Below are 11,870 nucleotides of genomic sequence, written 5' to 3' on the forward strand. Positions count from 1 at the left end.
TATGTAACTGCCCGGGGCTCGCTTGGTTTGGGGCTTGGGCGTTCAGTAACGGACATAAAAATGCTGGAAGACTTCGCAGGATTCAAGCTACAGCTTGTCAGGCTAGCTTTTCCTGGGCAAAGTGGGTATGATTTTTTAAAAATTAGTCATAGATTGCTTCTCCCCTTGGTTCACAGTAATTACAGTATCTGTACAAATGTGTTACCTGTCTGTGGGGATTGTCATTTTCCTTCTTAAAATCTTTCACAGAATGGAAGATCTTACTATCAGGCACTGCTTTTTCACTTTGCATTCAGGATTAATTACCCTATATTAATTTTTCCTTGTTGCTCTTAGTTACAACCCTAAAAAAAACCCCAAATATTTATTTTAATCTCCTTTTAGTTGCAGCACAGAGTATGAATGTGTTTCCCAAGAACATCATTAGCTGTATACAAAAGTTGAACATTTACAACTCTGAGCCTCTTGTCATAAACTTGTCACATTAGTTCTTACTTTAGGCTTCTCTGGACTTGTTTTGATTTTTGTTTTTTTTTTTTCCCCAGAGGAACAAACTCATTGAAGAGCGTTTCTCTTGTCCTTACCCTTGATCTGTCTTTTTACCGAGTGGAGTTTGGGTTTTGTTTTTGTTTGCTTTTGGTTTTTTTTCGACATTGTGTTCATAGAAGGCATATTCTGTTTGGACTTCAGATTATTGGTTTTTTGCAGTTGAAGGAATATCAGCAGAAGAATAGCCCTGGAGCAACTGCAGGAGCTAAGAAAAAACGCAAAACTAAAGAAGGCAGTAGACCCGAGACTCCCCCCACTGATGACCGGCAGCCTCCAGAGAATGTGAGTGTCTCATTCTTTCTCCCAGATCATTTGCCACCTCCTGTTTCTTTCATTTTCCAAACAACATGACTAGAGCTAGGAAATGGTTATGCCGGTGTGATAGATGAACGGTGTAGATGCCTGTATCACCAGTGTACAAAGTGTGCTACAATAGTTAGCAGCTGCCTGTACTGCAAGGTGCATGCTAGAGTCAGGGTATGTGCTGAAGCGGTGTCTGATCGTACAAAGCTGTCGTGCAACCCTGGGTGTGTCCAGAGCTGCTGTTTTGAGGTGCATGCTCCTAACAAGCTGGAGGATGCTGGTTTCTTTGGCTACCTTTGATTGACGTTTTCTCTCTGTCCTTTTCTGAGCCGTTTCTCTTTCCCCTTTTCTTTCACCTCCTTTAGATTCAGAACATTCTGAAGGTGCTGGTGTCAGACCTTAACCGCTCCAATGGGGTAGCCATACCCTTATTGGACAAGAGGAAGGTGAGGCAGTGCTCGTGTCCCTCGCAGTGACCCGCTCTCCCTACTGCATGCTTCGGGTTCTGTTTACACTGACCTCGATTTTTCAGATTTTGTCCTGACATATCCACTGTCAGCTGCTTGAGTTTTGTTGCTGTTTTTGTTAACATGGAGCTGTTTGTTACCATGCATTTCCATTGCTTGTAAGTGCTTGTTTCCTTCTGGTTTGTGTGGAACTCAACATGTGCAAAAGTGAACCTTGTCAAAAACTCTTCCTTGAGACAGCTGAGCTTTGAGGAAAACCAGGAATTTGGGGTGAGGCAATAAACTAACTTACCTGCTGAGGAAAACTGCACTAGGAAGAGGTAGTGTTTTCTTAGTCTCCATTTCTCCTGTTCTGCATGTCATTGCTTTATTTCCTAGAGCCTTGTTTCTGAAGGGCATGTTTCTGCTCATCTCCAGGCAAGCAGCTGCCCAGAGTAACCTGTCTAGTTAATCCAGCCAACCCATTTTGTGACAGGCAGTGAAACTTGGACAGGTGATGCACAGCCTGGCAAGTACCATGGGTTTAATTATGTTTAGGCAGGAAGTCATATACTTCAAGTCAAGCATTTACAGGTTTTAGCGTCTTCATGTTCCCAAGCTTCTGAAGGGGAAAGGGCAGGAAGTATGCCAATAAGCGATAGAAATGTATTCAGGAGCAAACACAAACAGCATTTTTAAAAAATTTACTTTCAGACAGTCAGTTTATTTAAATAAGGCTCAAATTGTGATAGAAACTCAGGGAAATCAAATTTTGTAGCCCAGAATTTTCTTTCAATTTTGTTGTACCAAAGCTCTGCTTCTCATTTTCACTTGCATCATTTTGGTAGCTTATTTCCTTACCATTGTTTCACTTTAGTTGTCATAAAGTAACTCATTATTGTGTTTATTGCATATCCACGTCTTCAGCAATAAATATAACCATAGTAATCATCAAGTGTACCAGATAGATGCAGTGAAACCTGCAAGATGGAATGGAGTTCGCTCTGAATTGCCTTTGTATCCCTTTTCTCCTTTTTTTGTGTGATAATACAGCAGCTGTTTTGTCCAACACACAGGGCAAACAGCAGAAAGTTCCTCCAACTGGACTTTGTATGTGTAGGTTGCGTATCAGTAGAACTTGAGTGATGTGAAGACATATTGCCAGCTTTGAGGGTGCTGGATGTGCCTGTCTAGCATCAGAAAGAATGTATTTTGATTGAAGTTCCATTCTTGTCCTGGAGACTATTTTCAGTTAATACTCGTAAGCTCAGTGTAAGTTAGATTTCAGAGAAAGAGACTTGTTTCACATTGGAGCGTGAGATGGAGATGGGTGGTCCGGTGCTGTTGCTGAGATGGCGTTTGGTCTTGCAATGAAGGCCTACCTGTGTCTACAGTTTTAGTCCTGTTCTGAAAATGGGGAATTTATTACTTCCATTCATTCTTGTTTTCCCAATTTTTTTTTCTCTGTTTTCTTAGCATGGAGAGATACATTTTGATCTGATTGGCTATTGTGGAATTTGTGAATTATTGAGTCTGGGGTTTTAGGTGTAATTTGAAAACTAATTGCAGTATGTAATGGAAGAAAGATTTCTCTTTCCAGGTGCCGTCTTGTAAAAATCCTGAGTCAGGAAAATGCTGCTCAGAAACGCACTTGACGCTAATAGGGCAGAAAAGCTGATCGTTAGCATCTGAGCTCCTGCTGCCATTGGTGTCTTAATGTGAGGCAGACCCCTCCCATCTCACCCACTTCAGCTTTCTTGGCTGTGAAACACAGAAAACCCAGCAAAACAGGAGCCTTTGTGTGAAAGCAAATGGGTCCTACTATATGCTAAGCTGAGCAGAATTACTAACTTTTTATTCTACAGTATTAGAGCCTCACAATGCATAATTTCCAGCTAAGTGTCTTGCTCCTAACTCTTTCTGTTTCCAACGAATTCAGCTGTTCAAGTAATTTCTGGTTTTGTTTTTTTTTAATTCAAAACTGCTTATTGTGGAGGAAGAAGGAAGGAGTTCTTGTGGTTAAGGCAGGTTACTGTTTTTTTGCATCTTGAAGCATTAAGCAAAAAGAATGATCAGAAGAAATTAAGGAAACATTTTTGAGATGTACTGGGGAAAGTATTCCTGATGTACTGGTGAAAGTATTCCTTCTGTCCCTCTGATGTTCTATATTGCTGTGTGTCTGAACCAATAAAGGTGAAGTAACCTGTAGCTGGAAGAAGTAAGGGAATTCCTGACCTTCCTATAAGTACCTAACCTATATTGCTCCTTGAGAGCACAAGTATCTGTCCTGCTAAAAAGACACGGAGAAAATTCTATTTGTTTCCCTCTCTGGTCTTCCAGCTTACTGCTTTCATTAAATCTGTCCTCACTGTTACTGTATTCTCCTTGCTGCTTGATTCATGAGTGAAGTGCTGAGCAGGTAAACAGGGAATTCCAAAAGAGAGATTTGTTGTTCCCTGTGAAGTGCTAAGAAGGAAGTGACTGAAGAAAGAGGGAACTCTTTCAGCTGGAATTGCAGAGAGCTGCAATATATTGGTGGAGTTGAATGTTGAAAGATTATCTCATTTGCTTCGTAGTTTTTTTAAATGATGACTTACCGGAGCTGGATGATGAAATAAAACAAATTGCCATAAAACAGTAGAATGCCGGGCTGAGCCTTTATGGCTCTTTAATGCCGTACAAGATAGATGAAATTGTCCAGTTCACTGTGGCTTGGCAGAGGTGTCATCAGATGCTATTCAGCCTCCAATGAAGGCTGGATGAGAATTTGCATCGCTGTCCAGATACAGTTTTTTGGCCCTTCTCTTTTCTATTTAGATTCTTCTAGTCATGGGATTCGTAGCTCCAGCAGGGCCACGGGGACCTGTTCCCCGCCTCGCTGAGTTTGGCCTGTTCATAAATATCCTGTTCCTAAACTTGTGGTTCGTGGCATGCCACAAATTTCACCAAGTTTTAGATGGAGCATTTGAGTTTGACTAACCCGGTTTCCAAGTAGTCACTAACCTGTTCTTTTCCATCTCAATTTGCATTCAGTGATCTGTGTTTTCCCCAGACACATCTTGAAGGTAGTGCTTTTCAAAGCAGAGTGACTGTCATCTGGCTTTGCCCTCGCTCACTTTTTGGTGAATCCTTTGCATTAAATCTAGTGTGTGAACTTAGAGTTGGGTGACATTATTGCCCCATGTTAAAGAAGCGAGTTGGATTATTGGATGCTGGTTCTTCAGACTGACTCTGAGGGCACAGGTCTGGGATGGTGTTTGTGGGCTCATGCTGTCACCTGTTTGCTCTGGGGAGAACACAGATTCCCTTCCACATGTTTCTAAATGATTGATTGTTCACATCTGTCTAACTTTCACAGGCAGATCACAAAGTGATGTGTTCATGTGTGTTTTCATTCATTTTGCATGAAGGCTGTAATTCCTGTGATGTGTTTTGTGACAGGCATACTTTGACAGTGATGTTGCCACTCGTAACGCTGAACAGCTTGCTGCTGATGTCCCTGTGCTATCTAACAGCAACAATCTCCCTAGTTGTGGTTCTGTTCTGCCTGCTCCTGGGAGCATGCAGCTGACACAGGTTTGTGAATTATCATGAATATTGCTATCGAACCATTGAATATTGGTTAGGGATACAATTTTTTTTTTTTCAGAGAGACAATCTTCATAAATATGACATGACTAGTTCAGATTTTCTCCTGTTAAAAATCCTACGTTCTCCACTCTCCATCTAGTCATCATCTGTCTGTGAGAGCAGAGAGAGTACTAGCATGCACATGCCCCGTGTCTTCCAAAGCTGTTTTCCTTCCCCTTCTCTCCTATTTCATTAGCAGAAAGTACCCTTAATAAGACAGAAGTAGTGTTTCCTTTCACTACTTACAGATTCAGTCAAAGTTTTATCCAGCAAAGCAAAATGTTGATTATACTGATAAATAGTAACAGCAAACATAAAGCCTGTAACACTGGCATTCCAAGAAACCCAGGCTCACACCACTCAGAAGTTATGTGTAAGCCAGGACTGAATTGGTGGTTTTGAGTTCATCTGTCTTTGGGAAGCAGTAATTACAGGTACTGTGGAACCTGAGCCTGGATGTAATCAAGTCTTAGTGACACATTCACAGATGTGACTCCCATCTTCTTTTACAGGCTTGTAAGTTTTTTGTCTTTCAATCCACAGATGCATGAGGCTGAGGATCATAAAAATGCTTTGGATGAGAACAGGTGAGTGTCTGTGTTTGTTTATCAAACAGCTTTGCAACAGAATCCCAACAAATTAAGGTTTTATTCCTTCCCAGTGCTGTTCTGGATTGGGCCGTTCTCTGGGAGGAATTTTAATCACAAGGTCTTTCTTTGTTGCCAGGTCTTTCTCATCAACAGAAAGTCTCCGCCAGTTGTCTGAACAACTCAATGGCCTGGTTTCTCAGGTATGGCCTCGTTTTGATCCGTTTGTCCTATTAATTCTCTTGATGTTTGATGTGGAGCTTTAAGCAGTCAGCTCAAGAAAACACTCTTCAATCTCAGAGGTGTCTACAGTCATCTTACTAAACAATACGATATTTTAGCATTGAGAAGTAAAAAATCCTGTTTTAGGAATGTAAAATTTCAGCAGTAGGAAGAAAAGCAGAGTGGGATGAATGAACAGCATGTATTCATGGAAAGATGTATTCTTGATTTAGTGGAAAAGAACCTGAAGTCAATCTGCATAATTCAAATCAGATTGTTACAGGGGGAGTCTGCATCTATCCTTAGCCAGAGAGTACTTTTTCTGTGCCTGTGTATGGTAATTTGAAGTGAAAGGTGCTATAAGAAGTAGTATTGTGATAGTCAGCTCTTACTTGATTGTGATTTGTTGCCTTAGGGAATAAAACTGACTTTTTACTGACTTGTTTTCTTCTAGTCTACGTCGTATGTGAATGGGGAAAGTGCTGTTTCTTCCACAAATATTAAGGAAATGGAAGTAAGTTGTTCTCAGTCTACCTTTTTTTTGGTTTTCTTCTTTCTTATTTGCGACTGTTGATCACTTTTTGGGACTCTGTGCTTACAGCAGCATTAATGAGACCTAATTGAATGCACAGTTCACATACATCACTGTCTAGTGATGTCTTGTGCTGTAATGGGGTAGTTGTGATCAACAGTAGGAGGGAGGTATTGAAGGTGTTTCCAGTTTGGGGACTGGGGATAATCTGGCTTCCGTGCAACTGCAGTTCTTATTTCTCATTCACTTTTATGTCAAAATGAAGCCTCAGCAGAAATGGATAAAATATGTTGATGTCCCAGCTGCTTTTGTTGAAACCATAGATTTTGTTTTGTTTGGAGAATCTGATTATACCAAACTGTGATATTTATTTTTCTGTCCCCTCCTCATCTTTGGCTCCTTCCTTTTTCTCCTATCTGCATGTGCCCATCAGACACGTTACCAGGAGCTGGCAGTAGCCCTGGATTCCAGCAATCTAACTAACAAACAGCTCGTTACAAAGATAGAGGAATTGGTAAGAAACAATCCAACCAACCAGTTTGAAATTCTTTGCTGCTCCTCCATGCTCTCTGGGTGTCTGCAAGGTTATGGGTTCTCTCATAGTGCCACAAGGAAGGCTGCTTACACAGCACTTTGTAAGGAACAAAATAGGCTGTATGGAAAACCTGTGAAGAGGATCAAAGTCTAAGGCCGCTTGTGAATGTATTGGCTCATCTGAGGAAGAAGCAGCAGAGTTTTGCTGTTTCCATTTAAGTGTGCTCTGTTGATCTCGTCATGCTTTCCCTGGATGATAAGCATCTTGATAAAACAGCTATTTCTGGTCCTGGTCTGAATCCTTGAAGTACAGAATTCTGGTGCTGGCAGCAGTGTGAAAACCTGTTTCTGCAGGTGGTGATGCTGTTCTAAATACATCAGCAGAGTGGGAGCAATAGGTCTAAGAGAGAGCCTGGGGCTGGTTTCTGATCGTAGCCTCAGCTTCTTTTGGCACGATGAATGAACTGCTTTGTCCTGTGGCCTGCATGGATTCCCGCTGCTGCTTTTCAGCCTTCAGCTTTAACACTGCAAGAAATGCAGCTAAGTGGACTTGTTTCAGTCTGAAAAGAGCCTTTCTTGTGTGAAATACTTTTCCCCGTTTTGTTCCTCTCTAAAACTACGCTTTTCCCAAAGTTCAGCATTTCCCAGTGTACCCCATGACCCCTCTTGTTTTAATTTTGGTTTTGGGTTATTTTTGTTCTGTTCTGGGTTTTTTTTGGTCTTTTAGCTGGGCTGCAGAGGTACCTGGTATAGTGCATTGCCCACCCAAGATTCTCCTTGTTTGCCTGCTTTTCTGTTTGCTTGGAACTATGTAGGGCCCTTGCTTTTCTGAGTTATATTGTTCGCTGGCATTGCTAGAATCAAAACCTCTAACTCATCACTCTTCCATCTGTAGTCATGTTTCAAAATACACTGAAGTAGTAGTAGTAAAGAAACAGCTTGGCCAATGTTCATTCTTTGGGAGGGGGAAGAAGTACCAATTATGTAGTTACTCATGAGGCATCTGTGAGCAAACTGCCAGGGGGACAACAACAGCAAATGGCAAACACAGCAGCACAGTTTGTGTGGCAGCCTGGGTACACTGCTGGCACTTTTGTCTCCTTCACTTCGTATCTAAAGATGCACTATGGATGGTCAAGAAATGTCCACATACTTCATCCATATAAGATTGAAATTGGCTAGGACGGAATTATCCCTTTTCATTGCATTTGGCTTCAGCTCTCTCATACCACCTTTTGCAGAAGCCTGCCAACATAAGTGTGGCTCTGCATGACTTAAAGGCCAGTTGTTAAGTGGGATAAAGGTCTAAGGTCTCAGTTAAAGGAAAAGACTTACGTTTTTTGTTTGGGTTTTTGTTTGTTTTTTTTTTTTTTTTATGTGTGGGGTTTTGGGGGGTTTTTTTAAGCATTTTTTGTGATTATCGTAATACACCAGGATTGCTACAATTAATTGCATAGATGTGGGATGCACGTTTAACTGAAGTTGGTGGATGCTCAGACACAAACATACGGGGGTGTCAGTAGTGGTATTGGAGAAGAAATGTGATAATGTACTGAGCAATGAAAAACATATCTGGCATATAAAGTATCTTAGTGCAGGGAGCCCCAAATCTATTATTTTTTAATAGCTGAGATGAACTTCCTAGTCTTCTACAGAAAAGATAATGGAAATTCTGTTTGCATTAATTGGGCATGTATCCTGCTTCATTAAAGTGAAAATGTGTTTCAGCAGTATGAGAATATTTTCTCTTAATACCGGTGCATCAATTTTTTTTCTGCAGAAACAGCAGAACCAAGAAGCAGTGAATCAGCTGGAGAAGGTAAAGTGTGTCCTATTTTTGGATAGATATAGAAATAGGTGTCTGTTTCTCTGAGGAGTAGAAAGCATAGTGGACTGTGGCACAAGCATGTGTGATCTTGTCTTATGGTAGATGCAGTTTCATTTGTAGCATAAGGTTGAATATTTTGACTTGATGAGTTAGGCCTGGCAGGTAGTGTTCTTATTTTGACAAAAGCTAATATTTAAATGCTCAAATATTGGAGAAGTGCAGTGGAGGCAGGAGATTACAGTTTAAATCCTTGCCAGTAGCTTCCATTCCAAACACTGCCACATTTATGCTAGCAGTGACTGCGCTATGCAGTTGTTGCCATTCTAGAATGGATAAATAATGGAGTTCAAATAATGGAAGACTGAAGTGTGTTTTTAAAAATACTGGTATCATTTAGATGCTGGAAGTATCACCAATGAATCACTGCTTTTTTAGTGCGACATAAAGCAACAAGGGTTAACTATTTACATTTTTGTGCTGAGTAGGCATCATTTGTTTATACAGGAAAAGAAGGAGTTTGAACAGAAATTTTCTAAAGAGCAAGCAGCACTGAGGGAACAGCTACAGGTAAGGCAGAGCCTCCATTACAGTAATATCGCCTGGCTTCTGCTGTTTTCTGGATTACTGAGTACTCATAGTCTTCACCCTGGAAGCCATGAGTCAATTCCTTCAGGAAAACTGGGAGAGTCAGTCAGCCAGACTGTACTTAACTGCAAGAGCTCTTTACTGAATTATCCTTTTGTGGCAACAGTGATGTTGCAGTTACAAGCAAAGAAGTTTTGCACTGAGCTGATTTTCCTTTCCCGAAGGTTCATATCCAGACTATTGGAATTCTAGTTTCTGAGAAGTCTGAGTTGCAGACAGCCCTTGGACATACTCAGCAAGCTGCACGGCAGAAATCAGGTAACTGACTGTGAGCACTCCAGCTCAAGCTGTTGGTTAAACTGTGGATTTCAAGTCACAGGCATGATAGTTGCTGGCAGCCAGCTCACAACACTCACTGACTCCTTAATGAGCAATACTTGGCACTGTCACTGCTTCTGTCATCATAGCTACCCCCAAATGGGACCATGCTGATCCCATGGCGGTTGAGGTTCTTTTGTGCATTACCAAAGCCTTGTCAGCCCTGTTTGCGCCTGGTGACTACCCCAGACTGTTCCTTTCTGACTTTCTTCTGATTCTTATAAAACTTTGTTCCCTTTTTTCCACCCTCCCTCCCACACAGCTGTCATGTTAATGTAGGTTTTACCCGAGCCTTTCATTCTGAACTAAATTTGATCAATTTATTCTATTAGAAAAACCAAACAAACATATTGTCTATTGTTCTGCAAAGGAAGTTTCATCACCTCCATCGAAAAGTGAGGAAGGTAGTTACAGGAGCTTTACTGCCCAGAGTTGCTAGTGAATCACCTGTAGAGCCAGGAGTGGAACCAGGTCCACTGATTTACAAAACTCTGTGCTGCCTTAAGAACTTGTTGACAAAGTAGAAAGTGCTGTTCAGCCAGTTCCAAAAAACTCTCTGTGGTCTAGCCTCGACTGACTCTGCTCTGACTTGTTCAGGAGAAGCTGAAAACCTTGCTGCTCGTTTACATTCATCTCGCCAGAGGGTATCAGAGCTAGAACGTACTTTGTCCTCCATCTCTATGCAGCAAAAACAGTCAGAGAAGGTAAGTCACCTCTCTTTATGCAGCTCTGCCTTTGGCTATTTGCTTGTCACTGCACTACTGCAAAGTCTGTAGTCCCTGCTTAGAAAAGAGGCAGAAATTAACCTTGTTAATTGTTAATTAACCTTGTAAAGCCCTGTATTCTCCATGATCAAGGCAAACTTCATTCAGGTTTCTGTGACCACTAATCATACAGCCTAGTTGCTGTCTTCAGATCTGGCACCTTACTTCATTAGTCTTGCCAGCTCCACACAACAAAAGCCTCACTGAGACCTTGTCCCAGGAGGGTCTCCATCAAACAGACACTTTAGTATTGGTATTAATTCAGAAGTTTGCAGAAATAACCTCATGTTCAGTTAGTAGCGTCACATTTGAAAAGACTGAGAAGACTTTTTCCTGGCAAATTCAGGAGGTTCTAAGCAAACCTGTCCTGAGGATTTTGCCGAAGTTATGACCTGTTCCACTTCAGCTGATCTGCCAAAGGTGAAATGACGTATTTTTTTAACATCTTATTTGTTTGGCTGAAGTCTGTAGATGAATCAATAATTTTCTTTTTCTCCAGCATAATAAAGAGTTAGTGAAGGAACGAGACAACCTGAAACTGGAACTGTACAAACGAAGGTAAGTCTGTTCTGCTTGTTACTGCGGAGCAACACTACTCTTCTCAGTAGAGCTACAAAACATAACAAAGGGCACGGACCACAGGTGGTGACTTGGGAGGTTGGTTAAAAAAAAAAAGTCACTAGATGTGATGTTTCTGTGATTCTAGCTGCTATGAAGAACTGGATTGTAAATTTATGACATGGACATCAACAGACTCATAGTACATATAGTGATGCCACTTTAATTTTTTGTTTGCTTCTTTCAGCAAAATTAGTGAGGAAATAAAGCAGCAGAATTCAGAGCTGTCAGAGAAAGTTCACTCCCTGGTTTCCAAGAACTCAGCTATGAAGTTGGATATGGAGGATTTGCATAAGAAGCTGGAAATGGCTGAACTGATGATTCAACAGGTAACCACAATACTTCTGGGATGTGAGGTAGATCACACTGATTGTTGTAAGACTTTGCTTCTGACAGTGGGGGCAAGACTTAACTCTTGTTTTTAAAGGAAGGCACAAAATCTCGTCAAGACATCTTGGTAAAATGCTTTTAGTGAGGCCTCTGAGGAACAGGGAATCCGTATTCTAAGGCTTTGGAGCAGTAGATTGAAAGACGTGGTGACATTGGTCTGCTAAAAGAATGTTCTACAATATGAGAGGGTGACTGGACATACCAAGTGTGAAAATACAGTGACTTTTCCTGCTTGTATCTGTTCAGCATTTTGGTTACTCAGTTGTTGTGCAGTCTTATTGAGAAACCAGCTGAGTAGGGGTGGTTCATCATCCTCACCCTAGCAGAAGAAGATGAATTAGACAATGGCAACTTGAAGGTCAGCTGGGGAAAGTTAAGAGAAGCAGCCTGTTAGAAAGGGAATGCGTGAAACCAGCTGTTAGCAGTTCAGAGAGCAAGCCTGGTGGTAAGGTGAACCTGTGAGGGAAGAAACTGCTCTTTTTTTTGTGTGTGTTTTTTTTTTTT

At 41.3% G+C, this 11,870-nt stretch overlaps 1 protein-coding gene across 1 annotated transcript in view; it reads left to right on the forward strand.

Annotated features, from left to right (window-relative positions):
• Window positions 1-708: 708 nt before the first annotated feature.
• Window positions 709-11,870, forward strand: part of GOLGA2 (golgin A2) — a gene marked incomplete at its 5' end in the record, with an annotated part of 18,032 nt that continues 6,870 nt past the window's right edge. Inside the window, 13 exons of the mRNA XM_009696896.1 lie at window positions 709-831; window positions 1,218-1,298; window positions 4,740-4,874; window positions 5,472-5,515; window positions 5,655-5,718; window positions 6,192-6,251; window positions 6,703-6,783; window positions 8,584-8,622; window positions 9,136-9,198; window positions 9,441-9,534; window positions 10,192-10,298; window positions 10,858-10,916; window positions 11,164-11,305. Coding sequence (XP_009695198.1) covers window positions 709-831; window positions 1,218-1,298; window positions 4,740-4,874; window positions 5,472-5,515; window positions 5,655-5,718; window positions 6,192-6,251; window positions 6,703-6,783; window positions 8,584-8,622; window positions 9,136-9,198; window positions 9,441-9,534; window positions 10,192-10,298; window positions 10,858-10,916; window positions 11,164-11,305 — 1,092 coding nt within the window. The remainder of the gene's footprint in view (window positions 832-1,217; window positions 1,299-4,739; window positions 4,875-5,471; window positions 5,516-5,654; window positions 5,719-6,191; window positions 6,252-6,702; window positions 6,784-8,583; window positions 8,623-9,135; window positions 9,199-9,440; window positions 9,535-10,191; window positions 10,299-10,857; window positions 10,917-11,163; window positions 11,306-11,870) is intronic.

Source organism: Cariama cristata, unplaced genomic scaffold (assembly GCF_000690535.1).
Source record: "Cariama cristata isolate BGI_N322 unplaced genomic scaffold, ASM69053v1 scaffold11093, whole genome shotgun sequence".
Taxonomy (NCBI): Eukaryota; Metazoa; Chordata; class Aves; order Cariamiformes; family Cariamidae; genus Cariama; species Cariama cristata.